Source organism: Ischnura elegans, chromosome 11, assembly GCF_921293095.1.
Source record: "Ischnura elegans chromosome 11, ioIscEleg1.1, whole genome shotgun sequence".
Lineage (NCBI taxonomy): Eukaryota > Metazoa > Arthropoda > Insecta > Odonata > Coenagrionidae > Ischnura > Ischnura elegans.
Window position 1 is genome coordinate 52989521 of NC_060256.1, and position 22163 is coordinate 53011683.

Here is a 22163-nt window from a genome sequence, read left to right on the forward strand (position 1 = left end):
GGGTGCCATGGTTGAGAGTTAAGCAACAAGGAAAGAGGTAGGTGAAATAGTCGTTTTTAAGGGAGTATTAATTTCGCAAGTGTTTCCTTATTGTTGCCAAGGGTTTATTTTATACGCGTGAAAACACATATTTTGAATCCGTATATTCGTGCGATAGCGTTAGCTTAGGGATTTATACGCAGTTGCTTAGGCCATTATTCCGACGTTCTAAAGAGGAAACCATTAACGTAATTCCGAGAAAGTGTCTCTCTGGTTTTGCTATTGTACGTTACTATAAGATTATGGAAAAAAGAATAGACATTGTTTTGAGAGAAGGAAAAATTCATTAAAAACATCATGGGCCTCATTATTCAGAATGGGATTCTAGGGATATATTAATATTTTTTCTTCTTTTATTAAAAAAGATACCTCTTGGTTTTTATCTGAAATTTCATAAGTAACAATTGTCATGCTTTTAGTGTTCGTATGAATATGCGATTTTGCTTTTGTTTAACAATATCCATCGTCGTCTATCAATGTTTTATCAATCTGTAGTGGTGACAAAGAAGAAAAATTAATGAGGAAGTTCAAAGATATTAAATAATTCGACGTCAATGTGAATTAATAAATTAAGCTCAAGTATATGTATCGGTAGTTAAGAAAAACACCTGCAAAAATATTTTTATGTAAATTTTCTTTACTACTCGTTAAGGTAATTGTGAATGTCTCGGTGTTAAATTTGCACTGCTCCTATGATAAGAGTTTCCCTTTATGCTAAATATATATTATTTAATTAAAGAGTCACGATGAAAACGACAATTGCGTATGCAAAGTTTTGTTATGGAATATAGTATACTAAGTGATTGATGGGAGCCAAGGGGCTTGATCGCAATCGTCTATGTTGATTATAATGTAATATTTTATGTTATAATATTATCCAAATTCTGGTTTAGTTGGAAATCGAAAATGCTAATTCCCACTCCTAGAATTATCACGCGTAAATCATTGATGTTATTAACTATTTCTCAGGAAAGGAAGCGGGAAGCTGTTGACTTCACTGGCTCTTTCATATTTTCCTATCTGATAACGACCGAGCATGCTCTGTCCCGCTTCCCCCTGCTCTCTGATGATTTCATTAATTTTTCGAGCAAACGACAAATTTAGGAAATTTTGGTATTATTTTATGATCCAGTGAATGAATTTTGGACATTTTTTTCGGCGAAAACACATTTTTTCATTTATCGATGTCATGATTTGAAGTTTGAGTTCCGATCAGAGTTAAACACTCCTTTGTTCTCTGAAAGGAGGAAAAATATTTGATTTCGAGGGAAGTTAAGCCCGTCCGCCAGTGCTGTGGAAGCAAATAAGTTCACGTAAGCCAGGGTTTAACTCTCATGGTAATCCCCATCGGCCCGCTTCCCTTATGCAGCGGAGGGTTTACGCGTATATAACGGGCCGCTTTGGGTGGTCCCGTCTCTTCCTATATGTCCGGTCGGTAATGCCAGGCCTTTTGTTTGGCCGGTAAGCCGCCGCCTGCGAGTGTCCTGCAGGCTGACCGACCCCCACCCGTCTCGTCAACCCTGGGGTCTTTATTCTCCCCTCGCCAACGCATCCATCTGCCAACTTCATGCGCGTCTTCGCCGGATACCCCCAAACTCCCCGAAGACAAGCGAAATTACTCATCCCGTCCCCCGGAAATCCTGCCGACGAGCGCTAAAATGTCAAACTTGATCCTCTTTCCGTCCGCCAACACTTCCTCGAGCGCTGTAGTCAACCTCCCCGTTTACTGCAAATCTTTTCCAACTTGCGTCGGGGTGGGCGATGCTGCGTTACTTCACATGCGATTCCACAAAGTGGTTGAATTTTAACAAAAATAATTTTAGCGTACATTACCAGTATGTTAAAACTTTATGTATTAAAAAAATAAAATTTTGCATCATCAGATTGAGGTACACTTCAGATCTGTTGTCGACGAGTTCTTTTTGTGGAAATTCTAGTTGATAAGATACAAATAGCCGTAATAATGCTCCACATTGATGTATTTTCTCGAACGGTTTCAAAGTTTACCCGTAATTATCGGAAACAGCTCTTGATAATAATGTTTAAACGTCGAAACCGGTTGAGCGAATAAATTAATGTGGAAAGTTTCTGCGGCTCTTTGTATCTTAATTCTGCTTTACTTTTTGAACCATCATTATATTGATGATATCTCTCGTTGTCATCTTACACATTAAAGTTTACAATTTTACTTTATGGAATTATGTCATGTAGATGTTTCCAACCCTCCACATTACATTTTTAATGGCCATTATTTCGACTAGCTCTGCTTCAATTGTGAATTTCAGTGAGAGAGGGTTGGGCATTTTTCTCTTATTTGTATATTTGTGCAAAATACAAGAAAATTGGCTATATTCTCCGGCTAAATTCAGTTCTTTATGCATTATTGACGTACTATAAGCATCTTATTACGCGTTGATGTGCGCGTGTCGAAATTATTGAGGAATATTTTTTCTTTGTCATGTAGTTATATATCTATATGTATTTTAAGGGGGGCTTAAGGCTGTTTCTACCAGAAAGATAAATTAATAAATCGATTGCCTTTGTAGTAAGACTAATCACCCTATGCACTTCCATAAATTATTTCTTAATTTAATTCGTTATCAAAGTAACATCCTTTTTTGTAAATTCCAGGTTAAGTGAATACAAGAGTAAAGGATGTACTACCATATGATTGAGAGCTGACCCTTTCCGAAAAAATATGCGTGCCTGCTAGTATAACCCAGGATAGGAACGAAGAATAATTAGTATTTGTGCTTAAATAGGCTTTTCGGTAACATTTGGAGGAATGGAATACGTAATCGAAGGACTGCCATGGAATAATATCATTGATGCTTCTCTTTTTCGTTGCGCGGTTAAGAAAGTTGCTAGCCGTGAGGAACATGAATTTGAACTTAATGTAGACTAAACTGGTAGTGGTGCTAAAATTCGATAGCGACGCTATGCCATTGCTGAATGCAGGACCAAATACCAGGGCAAGAGCTCTCTAATAGCGTACTTGCCGTTCCAAAAGTATAATACATATAATTATAATTGATAGTAGCGGGAGTAACTCGGTGGAAATTCTTTATCGTACGAATTGGAGAAATAAAAGCTTTGCTTTTAACTATAATATGCTTTATCTTTCTGGAACGCTTGGTGCTAAAACGAAAACTGTCTGCTATTACTGTCGTTTTTATGACAGAAGTGCGGTGTCTTTCCGCAGCCCTCGAGTTATTCTGCGAACTTTTATGCTTTCGCTCGTTCTTGTGCTTTTGGGATGTTCCGTAATACCGGCAGAGGTAAGGCAAAAGGCATGGACCTCCCTCATCGTGATTAATTTTAGTGTCTCTGAGTGGAGGGATTTTGGTATTACTCCCCATGCCTACTCTTAGATTGGGCGTTTATCCTTTTTAGAAGAGTTTGCAGTAAAAGCAGGAGGAATGTCTGGGTGATGGATGAATGATGAATGTTTGTGAAATCTTGGGTGAAATTTGTTTACTACTTTAAATGTGTGTTTAGAATTATTATGCGATGTATAAGTTGTACTAAGATTACTGTAGGCGCTTACCGTAGGGGAATGGAATAAGCAAGGAGAAATTTTAGGTGGTGGACAAATGTGGGTGAAATATCAAGTGTGAATTGCTTTTACTCCTTTAAATATGTTCAAAACTATCATGCAATATATAAGTAACGAGTCGATTGGCGCTTGAATTCATCGAGCAGGTTTTGGAGGGGGCTGGGAACATATTTGTGCCACGTGTGTTCAAGTATTGGGTCCATAAGCTGCTTAAAAAGCGAAAAAAAAACCACTAAAAATGTCGTTGAAATGGGCGGAATGGACGAACAACACGTTCATTCGTCCTCAACAATACTTAAGGTCGTCTTAGTAACCACGATGATATAAACTATCATGCGATATATATGAGTAATAATGAGAGGGAGTACTGTAGGCGGTAGCCGTAGGCAACGGAATGATGAGTGAAATCAGTGAAAGGGGCAATTTGGGGGAGGAATATTGAGGGTGATAACGACCAGATAGCGTGCGGGTGATGTTCGTCAGGGTTGGGCATTTACGAGTAAATTATCGAACACAAGGCAGTTTCCCCAGCCTGTTTCCATTCATTGTGCCCTTTCGCCTGTATTTTATAAGTGAGGATGGGTATGTATGTTTTCATTAGACATCAGTGTGAGGCAAATAAGTCAATAATAAATTCGCAAAAATGGCGGGAAGAAGAGTTCGCTCTATAGCATATTATTCATACGTATTTGGTGGCGGTGGCTTAAAGTCCTCGCCTGCCAAACCGTAGGTCGTGGGTTCGTATCCCGCGTGGGTAGGTGGTCCCTATCCAGGAGATGGATGATTGTGTTGACCTCTGTTAATGCTCGAATCGCCGTTGTTTACGGGAAAGTTGAATGTAAATAAAGAAAAATACTTACCTACATTACCTATAAATGTCTAATGTTGGGCAATTTTTCTCTTTATAGTTAATATATTTCAGAGATTTTGAGCCTCAAGTGAAAATTCAGTGTGAAGAATTGTTTGGAAAGAACCAAAATAAGGATGCAAGTTTCTCCGTATAAAAATTTATTTGGTACAAGAATTAAATTTCCTATAAAAAGTTGATCGAAAGGAGTGCGGCTTATTAATTTTAACATTTAAACATACCATTATAAATTCGCATATAGCATATCGCTTTTTGCGTTGAAAAGTGGAAAAAACAAGGAAAATGTTATCTGCCTCTCGATTGGAGTTTACAAAAAAAGAAGAATTTTCAAAGCTTTGCTTCGGCTCGTTGCGACGCGTCCATAATCCATTCCCGCTCGATGAAAAGTGATGATTATGGTGATGATGACGCAGTAGTCGTTTTGAATACGCGAGAGAAATGTCAACATCTCGCTTGGGACTTTGCGTCCCTGTGGGTTTTCATTTCTGTCATGTTTTCAGGAGCAGGCAAACGGGAATTATCCTAGAGCCTACTGTCCTTTTAAAATTGACCTGCGTCCATTCCAATCCTGAAGTGGGAGAATGTGTTGAGGCACATTTTCCTCTATGGTATCCCTGGTGTAATAAATGCCCTCAGTCGAAATTAGTCGTCAAGTTTGGTCGGTGCATGATTAAAGTTAGGTTTTGCTCAAGTAGGACCCATTTAAATGTAAATTTGGCTCGAGTTGATTATAGTCTTAGGAATTAATCAAAATTAGTGGAAAGCGTTTCGAGTTACGTTTTAATTTTTTATGCATGTGTATTAGTTAAGTGGATGGGTTTTGGTTCGCATGAGCTGGATTTTGGATTGTGTTTTGGATTAATTTTCACCGGGTTACTAAAAGGCAACTTGTGGCAGTCACTAGTAGTTCGTGTTTTAGTGCTGGTTAAAGAGATTCAGCCAAACATTGAGTTTTTATCATTCGTCATTATCGATCAAGTTTCAGAATCTGATGATGGCTAGTTTATTCTTCCCTTTGTAAACGCGCGGTAATTTTGGACTATTTGCTGCTGCAAATAATTTGAGCATCAAGGTTCACATATGCTCGATTTTTATTGCACAAAGAAATCATCCATACCTTAAGCCTTTTGTTAATATAATCATGCATAGTTATGTTAATAGCATTAAAAATTAAGATTGGTTTAATTATCAGAGTAATAGCTGCTGAATAGCTCGGGCAACTTCTGTGACAATCCGATATGAACATAAATTTATTTGATGAAATGTGCCAGCTGTTTCTTAGTTGAATTTCTGTGTCACTCTTTACTTGTCTTAAGGTGGTGGTGGGATTTTTTCCGTTGGCTTTACAAGCCACTAATATCAAAGATAAATTACAGGAGTTTCATCGGAACATGTACAAGAGGTCGTAGAAACTTAACTTTTCGTATAAACTTGTAGATTTTCATATAGAATAATAACTTGTGGGAGCTAATTCTAGCGTTTCGTTTGTCAGTCCCTACCCATTAAAATTATCAACGCTAAGCTACCGAGGCGTTAATCCTCTCTGCGGAAATTTTTGGACTATACCAGACAAGGAACTGCTGAGCATATTAAGCGACTAGCAGTACAAGTCGTGCGATACTGCGTCGCAGATGGAGAGCAAAGCCCGAACTTTGAATATTAGAGGTGTTCCCTCTTGACAGATTCTAGTGCACTGGGACTAGCCACGTTGATAACCTTGCGGAGTCACCCGCAGTGCATAAATGCGTGGAATTCCAAAGAGGAAAAATAAATCGCCTTCACCACAATTCAATGTTCTTTACCGGAATTCGAAGGATCCGGGTTCGCATCCCGGTATAGGCGAATGAGTTTTTCCTTTGTGAAATTTCGCACATTTTTTGCATTGCGGATGACTCCGTAAAGTTATCAGCGTGGCTTTTCTCGGTATGCTAGAATCACCAGCTTGATCTAGTCCTCGAGTTTAACTCGTGCGCGGTCGTGGATTCCAATAAAACCATTATAAAAATGCCGGATTCGGATTTGGTTGGTGGAAAATACTCAAGTTTAGAGAGCATGAGGAAGTAATTCAGACTATTGCACGTTGAAAATAATACAAACCATCAAATCTGATTTGTGTTCAAATTTTTTTCGTGTTCATGTCGGAGGAAAAATGTACAGTGATGTCAGAAGCTATTTTTGTATTGCGTGACGGCGAATATTTTAAATCGGTGCGAATGCTTCCGCGGTGCGATGGTAATGAAGGCTGAATTTTTCCGGGTTTCACCGCGTCGTCGTTGTGATATAGACAACAGTTTCCCCTGCATTCCAGCAGGCGTCTTCAGGGCGAAGTGCCGTGTCTTGACCGTCGTCATATAGGCAGCCAAGGTGGTGTGTGTTTTAATTTTTTGTTTTGTGTTTTGAATATTTTAGATACTTAATGCGTCTATCTTTATAATTTTAGTAGTCTTTATAAAACTTGGCATCCTTCCTCTCCCTAACATTTATATGTTTGCTGCTATCAATTATGTCGAGAAAAATATATCTAATCATGCCTCAAATGATAGATAGTTATCATAATTATGATACAAGGAGTTCCAAAAATCTTCATCTGACATACGTCATGACAAAAAATTGTGGAGATGCCCCACAAAATATGGGTCTCATAGTCTATAACAAACTTCCTATGGAAGTTTAAGGTGTATAAGTATTGCCTTTAAATGCAAACTACGTGTATTTTACTTGATAACTTATTCTATCGTATTAATGAGTTCTTTCGTAAATAATTGATGTTTTGTGTATTTATGATCTTTACTTGCCGTTTCCTATACTTGTATTGTGCAAATCGCTGGACAAGTAAATTTATTATTATTTATTTTACTTTTGCACAATGGGACGAATTGATTTTCTTTCGAGTCTTAATTTGATGTCGTAGGCTGTTAGGAATAGAATCATCAGGTAAAAATGAAGAATAGGAGTAAAAGGTCCAAAATCGTCCATGTGAGAGAAAGGTTTTTTCAAAGGCACATTTTTTTGGAACGATGAAAAATAACGGTCGTGGGGAAAGAGGGTTGATAACTGTCGGCTATTACCTTTCCCAAGAGAGATGCCGATGACCCAGCGGAGTACCCGACCAATGAGAGCCAGGGTGTTTATCAGACGGACCCGGGAGAGATGAGATATCGTCCAAACTTTTTTAACCCGGGAGAACAAGCAAGTATGGATTGGTGGGGGAAGCACGGAAAGGCTGGAAGTGCAGAATTCGCGAGGGCAAACACCGAGGGAGGAAAAAAAAACAAGCGAACGGAAATAGGAATCGTCCCGAAACTGTTCTCATATAGGGTCACAAGGGATCGGGAATAGGGTTCATAGAAAATGCTAGTTTAAGTGATTCATGGCGAGGATGGAAAAAGCAAAAATGTTTAAAGGAAACATTGTAGAAGCAATAAAGCATAGCATTGACAAAACACGAAAGAATATTTTTATTTCAAAGAAAGCAGTCGAGCATATTGTTGAGGAAACTTGAGAGGAAATTCTTTTTTTTCCAGGAAGGTACACGAGTCGCATCCCGAGACAGAGTTCCAACCGAATTGTTCATCGTAATCCTGATTTTTAGTAACTACTTCGAGGAAATTTGCTTATAATATCTCCTGGTGGAATCGATTTCTTCAGGGATTCAAAATAATGTTGTCTCAAGTGAGCGCCATAGCTATTATCTAAGAAACTATAATGTTTGAACAGTAAAGGAATATTAAGTGTAATACCTTCGCACAAAAGTATTATTAGGAAATACCGAAAGATAAACTATCCAAAGTAAATTCATGCGATGGAGATAGAACAAGTACAAGCTATACCAATACTGATAACGACATTCACAAAAATCTCAGATAAACCCATTCATTGGATGAGCGAAGTGATAACCCTAGTCAGCGGTCTACCAAGAGAAGGTAAAACAAACATCTATCTGCAACGATATTAGTGCTTCGGAATCTCGGCAGCATTTAATTACGAGTTTTTACGTGGATATGTCGACTTGTACTTAGTTTGGTTGAATAAAGCGAAACATATCTATAATTATTTCATCGAGCATTTTTATTGGAGAGAATCTAAATATTATTTCATTATATATTTCCATTTGAGGACTAGCTCGCTGAATCGAGGAACCCTAATTCCTATCGTTTACAGATGGGCAGATCCTGAGTCCTGCCTATCTGAAACAGTTTTTTATATTCAAATATTTATAATGTAGTGCCACATTCCCATTCAAATTTTTTGGTTGATTGCGGAAATGAGTTCAGTTCACATTCACCTCTCCAAGCAGCCATTGGGATTCAAAATTGACTGGGAGATAGGCGTACGAGTGCCCGGGGTGGAAATCCCGAACTTTTCTCATACGAGAACAAAGGGAAACTGAAGCGATACTGCCATGAAACGTTGGAAAAAAGATGGAGAAGAGTCAAAGTCTCAAGGGAAATGACTGTCGAAGTAAAGTTGTATAAATTGCCGTTCTTATAAAAACGATTTCGTCAAAGTAAAGTGAAAAAGATGACTTGTCTTACACAGAAGATATGCAAAACTGTAAAGTCGCTTTTAATTGAGTCGATGAAGCGCTCGGCCGGAAATCGAGGGATCCGAGTTCGAATCTCGGTCAAGGTAAATGATTTTTCCTCTCTAGAATTTCGCACGAATGGTATTAAATGGGATCGTGAAGCTGGTCGTGGGAAGATGCGGAAAAGGAAATGTCTGTACAGTGAAATATAGTGCTTATTATAATTTTTCATGCTCGGGTCCTGTTTGTGATTATATCTTCTCCTTATCCTTTATATTAAGCTTTATTTATAATTTAAAAGAATCTTTAACTATTTCTGCCTGGTTTTTCACCAAGAATATATTTAGCTTGACATTACTTCGAGTCATTGCCTACAAGTAGTTATGGGGTACATTCCCAACAACGTAGGTCGCTTAAAGTAGCCCCTCCAGTCCATATTATTTGGAGATACTTTTTAGTGTGATGTTATGGTTTGATCCGTGGTGTTCAACAGTTTATTTTATGATAACTAATTTTCCTTTCTGGTTCGACTTTATCTATAAAAATAGGCAGTACAAGGAGTTTTGTGTCCATGGTTATGTTCCCCTATGACGAAATGTGAATGGCGTAAATGTCTAGTAGTTTGCTAACGCCTCTTTTAAACACTAAGCCCCGAAATCGAAGCAGTCATCTATTTTGAAGCCGTGATGTACTTAGTAATGTAGGGAAATCCACAGAAGTTAATGGCATTTTTTTCTGCCTAATAGCCATTCCCTACAGAAAATATATAATATACTCCTCATATTTTCTCTGGGTTAGCGAATGTGCTATGCCATCTTTTCGAGAGAGAAGGGGCATCGGGTTGGTGTGGTGGCTTGAGTGTTGACTTCCCATTCGGCGGGCCCGGGTTCAAATCCCGGCAGCGGCAGAGAATTTTCAGAAACTGCCCGATCCCTGTTTAAATGATGTGTGGAAGTCAAGCGCATCAATCCGTCCGTGGATGGGACGTTAAGCCGTGGTCCCCGTGGTTACTTTAGTCAAGAGCAGGCTAATGCCGACCCTCATGGTGCAAATGACCTCAGCTGTCGGTCGCGTCCTCCAAATACCATAACATACCATCGAGAGAGAACTTTTTAAAAGAGTAAATCGAGGCTCGGGTAAAAAATTGGAGGAAATGGCGTTCAAATCGATTTTTTCCAGAGTACTATAGAATGCTATTTATGTGTTGAAAATGAAGTGCAAATGCTAAACTTACATTGAGATTTTGTTGGCTATTTTAAAGTTGTTCAAAAATCTTAATATAGATATGAGTTGATGTGGGATAATAGATGACGCTAAAATCGTGGTAGCAAAATGAAGTTGGATTTACCAGCAGTTAATTTTCATTCGGTCGGCGAAGAGATTTACTACCTCTCATGCTGTGTTAGAGGCTCAGACGAAGATTTGTGGAATGGTGATAAATCTTAAAAGTCATCAATTGGCTTCTGTTGGCAATCTGAAAATTCTGAAATTGCCCTCGTGAGGTTTAACTTGTGCGCGGCAGTGGATTCCTCTGGAACCATCATAAAAATGTGGACATCAGATTTGATTGATGGAAAAAATCAAGTTTAGTGAGCGTGAGGTAGTCATTTCCACTGTAGGATTACGTATGAGATTAGAAAACAACTTAGATGCGAGGGTGGAGAGGTTTTCTGTTTTAATTCCTGTTCGTTGTAAGTTTTATAAGAATAATTTTAAGAGGAAGAAATAATAATTTCTTTCATTGATTACAATCAACTTAATTTTTATCAACTTCGTGGTTATATCTCCTATCATGACATTTGACAACAAATTAATTTTCTGATTCAAAGTGGTTTTCTGTAAATCATTGTCTGAAAGTCGAAGGATCTTGAAATATTAGTGTAAGTTGTTTATCAAAGTATATAAAGGTAAAGACCAGAAATTTTTAATGTGATGAGTAGTAGTTAAAAATTCACCCTTGTCACATTATCTCAAGTTTTTATCACTGTACACTTAGCAGTCGGGGTGTGCTAGCATTGGCATTGTTCTCCCTACCCGCAATGTGTAATATTTACGCGCCTGTTGGTATTCAGTATTTTCTGAGCCTTGAAAAGACGTGCTATTACATAGCGACGATTTGGTACTAGTAGAAATCTATCTTTACGCTCACGATCATGGGAGTTCCAACTATCGATTTCATGGTCTCCATTTATATAATTTGCCATCCCCATTTGCTCCAAATTCTTCAAACCACCTTACTTTGTGTGCTTTTTTATGTTTGTCTGATAATACGTGCTGTAGAACAGTTAGATTTAGAATTTAGTTTTTTCCGTGATCGGTAAGAGACTATAACGGCAGTGTTACGACCTAGAACTTGGTCAGTAGGCTGGTAATGTATCGTGCTAACTTATGCATTCCATTAGACATTCCATAACGCCTGTTTCTGAATTTTCATAGTTTTTCTAACAGTATGTTTTGCGTGTTCTAGCTTCATACGCAGATTGCCTTCATGAATTGGGTGTAAATAAATCCCATGGCTGATGTGTCATATGTCATACGTACATGTTGCGTAGTGCACGATCGCGGAAGTAAATTTTAATCCTCTGGTGCATGTTGGTGACGGTTCATTCCAATACAAACACCTCTGTAGGTGGCTTTCAGGGTAATATGTAAATGTAAATGAATATATATATTTTTTAAACTGTCTCACTCACATTGCTCCACTTCAATTTATCATGTTTTGTTGAGGCCACTGAAAGGGGAAAAAAGCATTGGTGATAAACGGTTGTATACTCGAAGAAATGGATTTATGTCTCACCGTTAGCTTTGCAGCAAAAACCTCCCAGTTTAAACGAGAATTTCACGCATCGTTAATTTCATCATCTCCCTCCAGTTCTTACTTTTTTTCTCATGCTTATCTGAGAATGGAGTAAACTTTTTCTGTCTTCTTTCTGCTGCCAGCATTGGACGTCACTGATATTCTTATTTCTTGCATGTCGTGTCTCTAGCACCAAAATGATTTTTTTAATAACGTTTATGCAGTTGAAAACTTTGTGCGTAGTTACTCTCACGGTGGCCAGAAAGAACCGTGTTTTTTTGTTAGTAATCATGAAAGTTGCCTATTTGCACCACAAAATTATCATCTTATCTTAGGTGGAGAATCCTGTTACCCTTTCGTGTTGCGAAACTGGAATTGCGATTCCTTCTGAGGTTACCTCTGTGAATTTTTCGTGTTTCTTATAATTTATGCTATGCCTGAGACTGTCATTTACGGGAGACGTGGGTGCTAGAACGAAGTATTTGTAGGGGTCAGAATTGGGCGATGCATGATTTATCAGCGAAGCATTATTTCCTAAGAGACAACGACATGTGTCGAATTTGCGTATTGAAAATTATTCAAATCATAAAATCTGCATTTTTTGCGTTCATATCGAAGGAGGAAAAACGTGCTGTTATATCACAAGCCCTTTTTGCATTGCGTGACAACGAATATTTTAGGCACTTCGTTTATTTTTATTTTACTTTTGTACAATGGGCCGAATCGGTTTTCCTTCCAGCCTTTCTTGTCTTAGTTGGAAATCGTTAGCTGTCTGGAATATTCAAAATGGCTCTGATAATACGATTGGAAAACTTTATTTACTGCGCAAGGCACTAAATACCGTATCTAAAACACATAAGCAAATGGAGGAAAATCTTGCTGTAGCTCGCTTGGGTACCGCCAATTTTTAATTGCGTCTCTGAATGAGGAAGATGTCGAGCGTTCGTTCCAGCGCAAGATATGAAATAAGAATTTTAAACTGTACGTGCAGGTTGAGCACGAAATATGTTTAGGTAAGAGTTATTATGTGGATTTTTTATACCACGAGTATTTTTGGCCGATGTTATCAAAAGTGTAAGTATTCCGTTTAAAGATTAGCAGCAACTTACCCCACGGAAGTGTGTCATGGCGTTCTTTCGTTTAATTCTGCCTGATTAATCTTTTTTCTATTTCCTTTCCTTACACCTTTCTACTCTTTTGGAGGAATGTAAAAATTCAAATTGCTCCTAGAAATGCAACTTTTTTCTTTTTGAATTTCTGCTTGAGGCGAAGTTGTTTTCAAGATGACATTTTCTGGCCTATTCTGGCCACATATTCAGATCAGGCATAGATAGAGGGCCATTGCCATCTGTCAGCCGTTACACCTGATCTAAAGATGTGGCCAGCACAGGCCAAAAACGTCATCTTGAAAACAGCTTTGACGCAGCTAAGCCGAATACCATGGAGAGAACTACACCGTTATTCCTTTGCATAGCACATGAAGAAATTAAGGATTAAAGTCACTACCTTTTTCTTGCAGATGCATTACCAAGTGAGAATTTGTATCTTTAGCTTTCTTACAATTCATATTTTCTTTCTCACGGGAAAAAATAACTCGTACCTTTTCTCTGTTTTCAAAGGCATTGCATTTATTACTTGGTAAATTTCACAATCCACTTTTATCTTGAAAATTTTACATTTAGACTTAAAAGTGTTTCCCTAGAGTGTAAGGGTTATTAAATGTGTTATCTAATTTATTTTTCGAAATTTATCTTAAAAAAGAAAGTGAAAATTCATAAAGTTTGTCATTTATATGTGTTATCGTGGATTAATTCAAGTTAGACCCTGAAGTTTAACGTATGGTTTATTAAACCTGTATGCTTGATATTTTCCACTGTTACCCGTTTTCTTTGTGTAAATAAGACATCCAGTGAAAAGGAATTACTTGCATTTGTCCGCACTGTTTTAAGCAGGGATGGCAAGTGAAACGAAACGAAAATGTTTAGTTTCGACCTAGAGGGAAGGAAAATACGAGCCCTAGGTTTATTTTCGTTCCGGCACGAAATTAAAATCACCAAGGAGTTTAGTTTCGACCCGGGACGGAACTTTACTCCCAGGAGCAAAACTAAATCAAACGAAACTCCGCTGCTCATAGTTAAGTTTTGATCACAGAAGTTGAGTGGAGGGGGATAAGAGAGAATAGTTTCGACCCATTACGTTTGACGTACGTGTAGAGAGGATAAAACATTGAGCTAAAAAATCGAATTTCCAGTTTGCGTTCACCGTTCTCCTGTTAGTGGTAAAAATATGAGTGCCCCCAGCATCTAATGGTGGTAGGCCGAATCTCTACTTCATTCAGTCTTCTTCAGTCATACACTCTTCTTACTCGATGTGTGGGTCGAAACTAAACTGTTTGAAGGTGAAGCACGTGGTCCTTCCGGTGCGAAACATTATCTACCTTTCGTTTCGTCCCGGAGTTTTAGTTTAGTTCCGACCCGAAATAGTTTTGACTCCGATTTCGTTTCAACCCTGAGTTTAGCTCCTCGGGTTAAAATCCATTTAGTTTCGTTTCTACATTTCGCTCCTGGGAACGAAACTATTGAAATTTTACTGGTTTTTACTTTCGTTAAGTTTCTAGTACCCTCCCTGGTTTAAGTGTTATTTAGTGTGTGCATAGATACGAAATTTTTCATCTTTTTACATTATCAAACATTTCGTGATATCGGTACTGGTGGTTAGGTACTACGCTTGTGAGTGTAAAATTTCAATGTGAGATCTATTTATAGGATATCTTATTAGCACCTGGAAGTTGGTTTGAAATTTTTAAGTTTCACGATGAGTATCTTTACAGTTTGAATATATTATCTTATTCTAGGTGGAATTTTGTTGAATGCAAAGCATTTTGCTAAGGTTTTGATTACCGACCTTCCGGTGGAGTGAATCTCTTAGCTGTATAGTCTAGACATCCTCAATATCCTCATCCTGAGTGATGCCTTCATCTGTTGCGTTACCTTGTGTAGGGTGTAGCCTGTCACCTCACTAGTTCGTTCTTTTTCGGTTTAATGATTACGGTGGCTCGGGCTCCAGATCAAAGGGCTATTAGTGAGGTTTCCTGCCATCGGTGTCTTTGAATAGCCCTTGGGTCAGTGAAGCCCAGGGTTTGTCAGGCTTGGCCTGTTCAGTCACGCGCTCTAGAGGTGATTAATCCCCCTCCCATTTCTTGTACCCGCCCTCGCCTCTGATGGCATAATACGGTGAAATTGGTTGCTACGTAACAAGACATCCTTGGTTAGGGAAACTTGAAGCCTTGTTAGCAACATCTTAACTTGACTTATCTTTGCGTAACTATAGAGTTGGAACTTAAGAAGAGCGTCCTCTGGTTAACAATAACTTACAGTGGCATAACTAGACTGGCAATAGTCATTATTTAAGTAAAGTAAAAATTTATCTTGTTATTATTCTTTTGTAGGGACGTAAATAATGTTTTTCGGCAGTCGTATAAACTATCGAAAGCTCTCTTAAATCGTTTTCATCCGGTATGAGCCGTGATAGGTAGAATCATTCACCTGTACGTCTGGGTGACTTCAAGTCAAGTGAAGCTGTTGTGTACGAGTCTTAAAACTCACAAAGAGCGCCCTTTGGTTCACTGTTAGTTAAAATTGCGTACCTTGACTTAGGATTGTAATCAGTTAAGTAAAGATCAAATTTATCGTGAAATTGACCAGCTGCAAGGAAGATAGTTTTGTCTATCGGACGGTATAAAAACTATACTAAGTCCTTGAAAGCACTACATACACAACACATTCAGTGGCGCAAAATAACAATTGTTATGTGAACTGGCTGGTTAGGGTGAATATGGTTCACCGGTAGAGCTCTATCTCGCCTTCGGCGCAAAAAATAATGGTTGGTCGTTTAAAATTTATTTCACCGTGCGTGGTTTGTTCTGCGATTCAAGTAATATATTATAAATCGGTCTGGCTTGCCTTGTGGTCTGATACATCGTATAATAGGGTGCTACGAATGTTTCAGCACGTCTCAGATGTTTTACCCTCTATTTATTTTGGAAGTCCAACTTTACTGTAGTTTCTGATTTCTTTCTCTTGCTTTTTGAGCGTGACTGTCTCGTCAACTCTTTGGGGTGGCAACTGTCGTAGGTGAACGACACTAAGTAGTCTTTGTGAACCTTTTAATTCTAGAACCTTTCTGGGTTAGTGAAGCCCGGTGGGACTGTCACAGAACAAAATTGATGATAGGAGATTTTTCTCGTTAAGAATTGGACCTGATATTAAATATAAAAATATATATATGTATTCCTCTCTATATAAAACCCTTGTTTTAGACTCCATGTGATTTAATCTATACGAAGTTGTCATTTATTTGTATTTTCTTTAAAGAGAAATGGCTGAACCTGGCTGAGGGTGTACATCATTGCTAAACGAAAGATAGTTTTCATGATGCTCCTAACCTATCCTCTTGATCTAGCAAACAAATACTTTTGTCTTCTTCTGATACTTATGTAGCACAAGTATAAAAGCGCAAGCTTGGATATGCCTTGTATTTCTTCTACCGATCATTATTACCCGCTTGCAAAATATTAATTTGAATTGTCGTAAAATGCAGTCAAAAGGTAGTAGAGGGAGATTTAATCTTTAATTGTTTATCGCTTTTTTTTGTAAGCATGTGCAGGGTTGAATGAGTCGGCTTACATGAGATGGAATTTTCTCCTGGTGATACTTCAAGAAATGCACTTTTTCTTCCAAGCCCTACACTTTTGCGTACTCGGAGTATAAGTAGCATAATCCCGTGGAGTTAAGAAAATGCAATGAATGCCCTTATAAATTTTCTGAAGTTACTGAAAATAATCACGTGGGGCGGACAAAGGTATCCTTGGCACTCGTAATTGCATTGCGTATCAAGGAAGATTCGGCCTTGATGAGCCTTGGTTGTCTCTTCTCTTCACCCTAACTCCTATCAGGCAGTATTTCCGAAAGTTTGTTCTCGTCCGATGAGAGATTTATCTAAAAGTTGGAGGAATTAGTGGTGCCGAGTTTGTGACAGAAGTTTTAAACTATTCTTTCGGGAAGGGATGAATCAGTCGCTACTACGTTGCCAGAGGGAGCAAATCGCTTAAAACCCTAGAATTGAAAACTGAATTATTCGACATGATTTTTATATCCGTTCTCGAGAGATAATTAAGGGATTTTTGCTCTCATGAAGCCAGGTCATTAAGTTAAGAGATACTATCTTATTTTGTTTAAATACTAATTTCATCAAATTTCAGCAATACCATGTCAAATAGTTTAATTGGTCTTTCTCAGTTCCATCAAATCTTTATCCTAACAATGATTTTGTAATTGTGGAGTGGCTGTAATTATATTTGCTGCAGTTCTTTAAAATGTCATCGGAAATTCGAATTTTGCTTTCAACGAAATAATCTTCGGCAACGAACAACACAGGTGTTGCATCCGTTACAGTTTCTGGAGAACCAACGAAGTAAAAGATATGCGCTAGTCGTGAATTTCGTTTCGTGAAAACATTTCATGCATTATTATCTCGACAACAAAGGGAGCGTCATAGAGAGTGAACAGAAAAGGTCGGAGGCCTTTTCCGGATGGGACTGGAGGGTCAGAGAGCCCCCTTAGGGAGCGAAAGCGGGTTAGTGATGAAAGCCACTCACCTCGTTCACTCCCCGCACAATGGCCCGCATTGTTGCGTTCCTCGGCCCGTCGACAGTTTTCCCGTCGTCCGTAGGGCCCCACGAGGCGCTGTATATGTCGATGAGGTCAGGTTCATGACCCATGGAGTTGGCCTCTATGAGATCCGTCATGTAAGGCTGGTCCAGCATTCTTATACCTGGCAGTTGAAGAATGAGGACGAAAGCATTAGAACGATGATCAGAGATGCATTACGGAATGATTTACGATGTTCTACTCTCATAAAATTTTCATTATATTAAAAATCTAGTCGTTGTTTTTTGAAAGTGAGACGTTGCAAATCATTATGTAGCACATGTTGGAACAATTGTACCACATTGGCCATGGTACCTTAAGTGAAATTTATAGTAACAAGGGAAGGTACCCAAGTGTCGCCACCAGATCGCTTTCAATCTTCGCAGCGTGATAGAAAATTTTAACAGATTAGTGTTTCTATTCTAGCATCCAATAGGCTTAGTTTTCGAGCGGTAATCGATGGAGAGTACTGGTAAAACGCCTACGTATGAACAGACTCGTGTTTATTCTGCCGTCTGTCCTTGTTTCAGTATGGTAATATTCTACCCTTGAGGTATTTACTTATTTATAAAGTTGTGAGAACTTTTAAAACGGGAGTGGTGAACTAATTAAGCCCAGGTCTCATGAATTTAGATCCAATTGCAACTTACTGATCCCCAGGCCTGAAAAGGAAGTTTACAGGAAATCTAGTAATTATTTGGACCAAAAATATTTTGTTCACTACCGCCGGATCTGACCAAAATAAGTATATTAAAATGAATTTCATGAACTCAGTACAAAATTGGCTGATTGAAACTGTAGAGGTTGAGTTTTTGCTCGCTTATATAAAATAGGAGCTGCCACCAACAGACGAGGATTGATGCGGAGATGTTGTTTAGTGTTGTAGTATTTTTTCTTTTCTTTCCGTGTGTTCCTGATTTCCATTTTTGGACACTATATTTTATCTATGTGTTTCATGTGTCTGTTTTGTATATTTTGCTTTTGCACTCCAGCAGGAGGGTAAGAGTAAAAAAAGAGAAAAAAATATGTTTTGAGCACGGGCCAATTTGAAATTTGAGTTTTATTTGTAAATGAGTGAGTTGGCAATCCTAAAGCGAGACGAAAATCTCAATGGTCCAATTCCAAATCTCTGTTTATTCAAATATAGTGTAATATTTGTATCGTGAGTATTTAAATTATCATCATATTTATTCAGCCCGCGGAGAAAAAATTCCGCAATATATTTTCGCATTCGATTCGCTCTTTTTCTAGGCCAGAGGAAGAGCGCGCGCTGTTTTTCCAATTTATTGCGGTATTGTTTGCACCGCGGATTGCATAACATAGGCGTTTTACAATTACTTCCTCTGGATTATTTCTCGAAAACTAAGGCCCATGTTTCGCTTGAGAAAAAGCAATCAATACTTATAATATCATTTTTTTTATCACACAGCGAAGTTTGAACACGATGTGGTGGTGACACTTGTACCTTCCTGTGTCAGGAAAACTGACTTAATAAATCAATCGCTATCTGCAAAAAAAGGCATTGTGTCCAAGTGGGACGATTTATCTTTTTTATTTAAGTTGTTGCTAGGTGCAAGACTAAACATATTCTACTAAAAGGAAACATGTCATGCTGATAATACCGAGCATATGTTTCCATAATATGTTTGCTTTTAGTTGGAAACGTTGAGTCTTGAACCTAGCGACAACTTAACGAAAAAAAAGAAAAATCGTCCAACTTGGACATGTTTCCTTTCTGCAGTTAGCGATTTAAATAGGAGTACTGCGAGAGAGAGTGACATAGGGTTAGTCTACTATTACATAATATACCTAGATAAGTATGAAAATTGTTTTCGATGTCAGAAAATAAAATTGATAATTTTAACGGGTTTTTACTCGTGTACGCATAAAATCATGTATGCAATTGAAACATGGTGATCTCTAATCCCTCGGAATCCTGGAACTGGGATTACCTGGCTGGTGTGCCATAATATCATTAATATCAACATTTATCTTAGTTCTTGTCGCTCAAAACGAATATCCGTGCGAGGTATATCGTGCAAGATCTAAATATATCGTCTTTGTTTTATGATAAAGCTTTGCTCTACATGCAGGCTATTTTATATACACCGGATTGGCTAATGCTTAGCTACTTGAATTATTTACACACATGAGCATTGTGTATCCAACTCAAAAATCTATCTCGTTTTAGTGTTTTGGAATGCAAGGGAAAAGATACAGTTCCATGTTGCGGATAATAATTAGCATAAGACCTTTAGAAAAATCTCCCGTTTTCATTCGGAGGTAACCCAAGTTATACCCATTTGAAGAATGTTAACGTTAATTTTTAAGCTGAATCATTATCAGTTCAGGTGAAATGATGGAGATGGCTAACTTAACATCGGTGTAGTATTTCTTCTATTAAAGTTATATTAAGGGGCCTTAAAACTTAAATACATTTTTCTTTAATAGCTATATTAGTATTTTGTTAGGGCGGAAAATAATTCATGGCTAGTAAATGGTTTTATTATCGGAAAATGATTTTTTTAACCTTCTCATTGGCCTTAAACGTTGACTTAGGTATCTTAAGTGTTAAAGTATACAAATTTATTTTTAATGATTTAGGGTATATTACTAACAGAATTATTTTTAAATGCATTCTAGAATAGAATAGAAGATAATTCACTTCACTATTTTCGGCATGAAGAATAGAAAAAAATTTACACCACGTATTCGAGCGCTGTCTTTTCTAGCTCTTATATTTTCCGGTAATGTTATTTTGCATTATCTGCGGAAAGGTCCTCCGTACCTAACTTGTTTGGTAGTGTCGGCGGGCTCATAACGTTGTCCTGCCTCATCCGGAGGTCCGGGCGTAAAATTCTCGGACTTACGAGCCGGACGTCAAGAGCGTATCGTTTACCCGGGAACCCATCCAGGGTTTCTTTGCCGGTGCTGTATATTACAGTTCTTATATACCTTAGCAGATCGACTTGAGTCTATTGTAGCGGATAGTTTACTAGCTCATAAGGATATATTTACCATCACTGCGGAAATATCCTCGCCGGGTCAATGGCTAAATTGTTTCCGCAAGTTTCACTTCTTAGTGCAGTCTATATTATTATCAAATTAATGCTAGAGGACCTTAAAACATAAACATATTTCTCCTTGGTAGTTATATTAGTATTTTGTTTTATGGCTTAGCAGATTATTATATTTGTATTTTTTAGTGTTTTGTTATACGCTTTAGCAGATTGACTCGATCCTATTATATCGAATAGTTCACTTTATCAAAGTTATGTTTTTACCATTACTGTGGATATATCATGTAAAATATCTTTGCCCGGTTCATAGCTATTTTTTTTAAGCTTCACTTAGGAAATCTGTATTATTACTATTAAATATAAGTTAGGGGACCTCAAAAAGTAAATAGATTTCTCCTTGGTAGTTACATCTGTATTTTATGCATGCCTTAGTAGATTAACTTGAGTCTCTTGTATCAAATGGTTTTAAGCTGAAATGAATTTTTTTACCTTTAATGTGGAGTATATAAAATATCATTGTCTGGTTCAAGGCTAAAGTTTTTTTTTGAAAGTTTCACTCCCTATTGGTGGCAGTCTCATGTTATTGTAACTGTCCTTTCATATTTATTAGAACTCCTCGTGGAGTGCTTGCTGTTTGGGGTGGAGGGTAGGAGTTTACTCACCGGCAACCTTGGAGTCGTATGCCACGCCGACCCCACAGATCCCATTGTCTCGGGCTGCCGCCACTTCCCCTGCGCAGCGTGTGCCATGACTGCAAAGATAAAAAGTAAAAAATGGGATTCATTTAGAGAAGAACACTTTTTCAAAATCTTCACGGACCATAATTTTATCTTTACAATCCCCTTGCCTATTTAATTATTTCCTCTTTGGTTGCAGTTTTTGAGATATTAGGGTGATAAAGATTTTTAATATGGATCGTTACTTTTTTCTCCATCATGAAAGTTTTATCACGCTTTGGGTCATTAATAGTTAAATGTTCTTTGAAAATTCTAGCATGAATTAAAAAAAAAGAAAAGTCGATTAAAACTGCAATCATTAACTTTTCCTTACATACGGAATGTGGAGTGAAATATTTTATTTAAAAAAATGTGTTCAGTAATGCATAGTGGACGTTTAAATGTAAAAAAATAAATCCGTTTCCAAAAATATCCGCAGCGAGGCGATGAGGGCAGAGCGATTCTTCAATCTCATTATTTGTAAAAATGCGTTAGCAATCGCGAGGAATGGCATTGAAAAGTTATGAATTTGATATATAATATCACCGCGAATATAATTTACGGTTAACAGCCTGACGTGTATGTTATAAATGAAATAGAAAACCCTCAATAACTCCACTTATAAAGTTGTCATGGAAAAAAACAATAATGGGTTGTTGTTTATGTTTGGGGACGAAAGAGATAGAACACGGAAGTTAATATAATTTTTTGTACTTAAAAAGATAAAGAGGAAGAATTAAGAAAGTAAACAAAGCTGTAAGTAGTGATAAGATAATTAATTCTATCGCTACAATACTTTAAGCCCTAATTATAGTTTTTTCCCAGTGAAATTCGAAACGCTCTGCCGTCATCGACGCGAGTTGCAAAAATCACATAAATGCGCGATTAATGACAGCACGTTTATTGGCTGACATCAAGAATTCTCTAAGTAATG

At 37.8% G+C, this 22163-nt stretch overlaps 1 protein-coding gene across 1 annotated transcript in view; it reads right to left on the bottom strand.

The window, feature by feature from the left end:
- The window catches only part of LOC124167752 (neuroendocrine convertase 2), a 433133-nt gene that overhangs the window by 35798 nt on the left and 375172 nt on the right, over positions 1-22163 (bottom strand). Inside the window, exons 7-8 of the mRNA XM_046545763.1 lie at positions 21176-21264; positions 17442-17617 (exon numbers count right to left, since the gene is read on the bottom strand). Coding sequence (XP_046401719.1) covers positions 17442-17617; positions 21176-21264 — 265 coding nt within the window. The remainder of the gene's footprint in view (positions 1-17441; positions 17618-21175; positions 21265-22163) is intronic.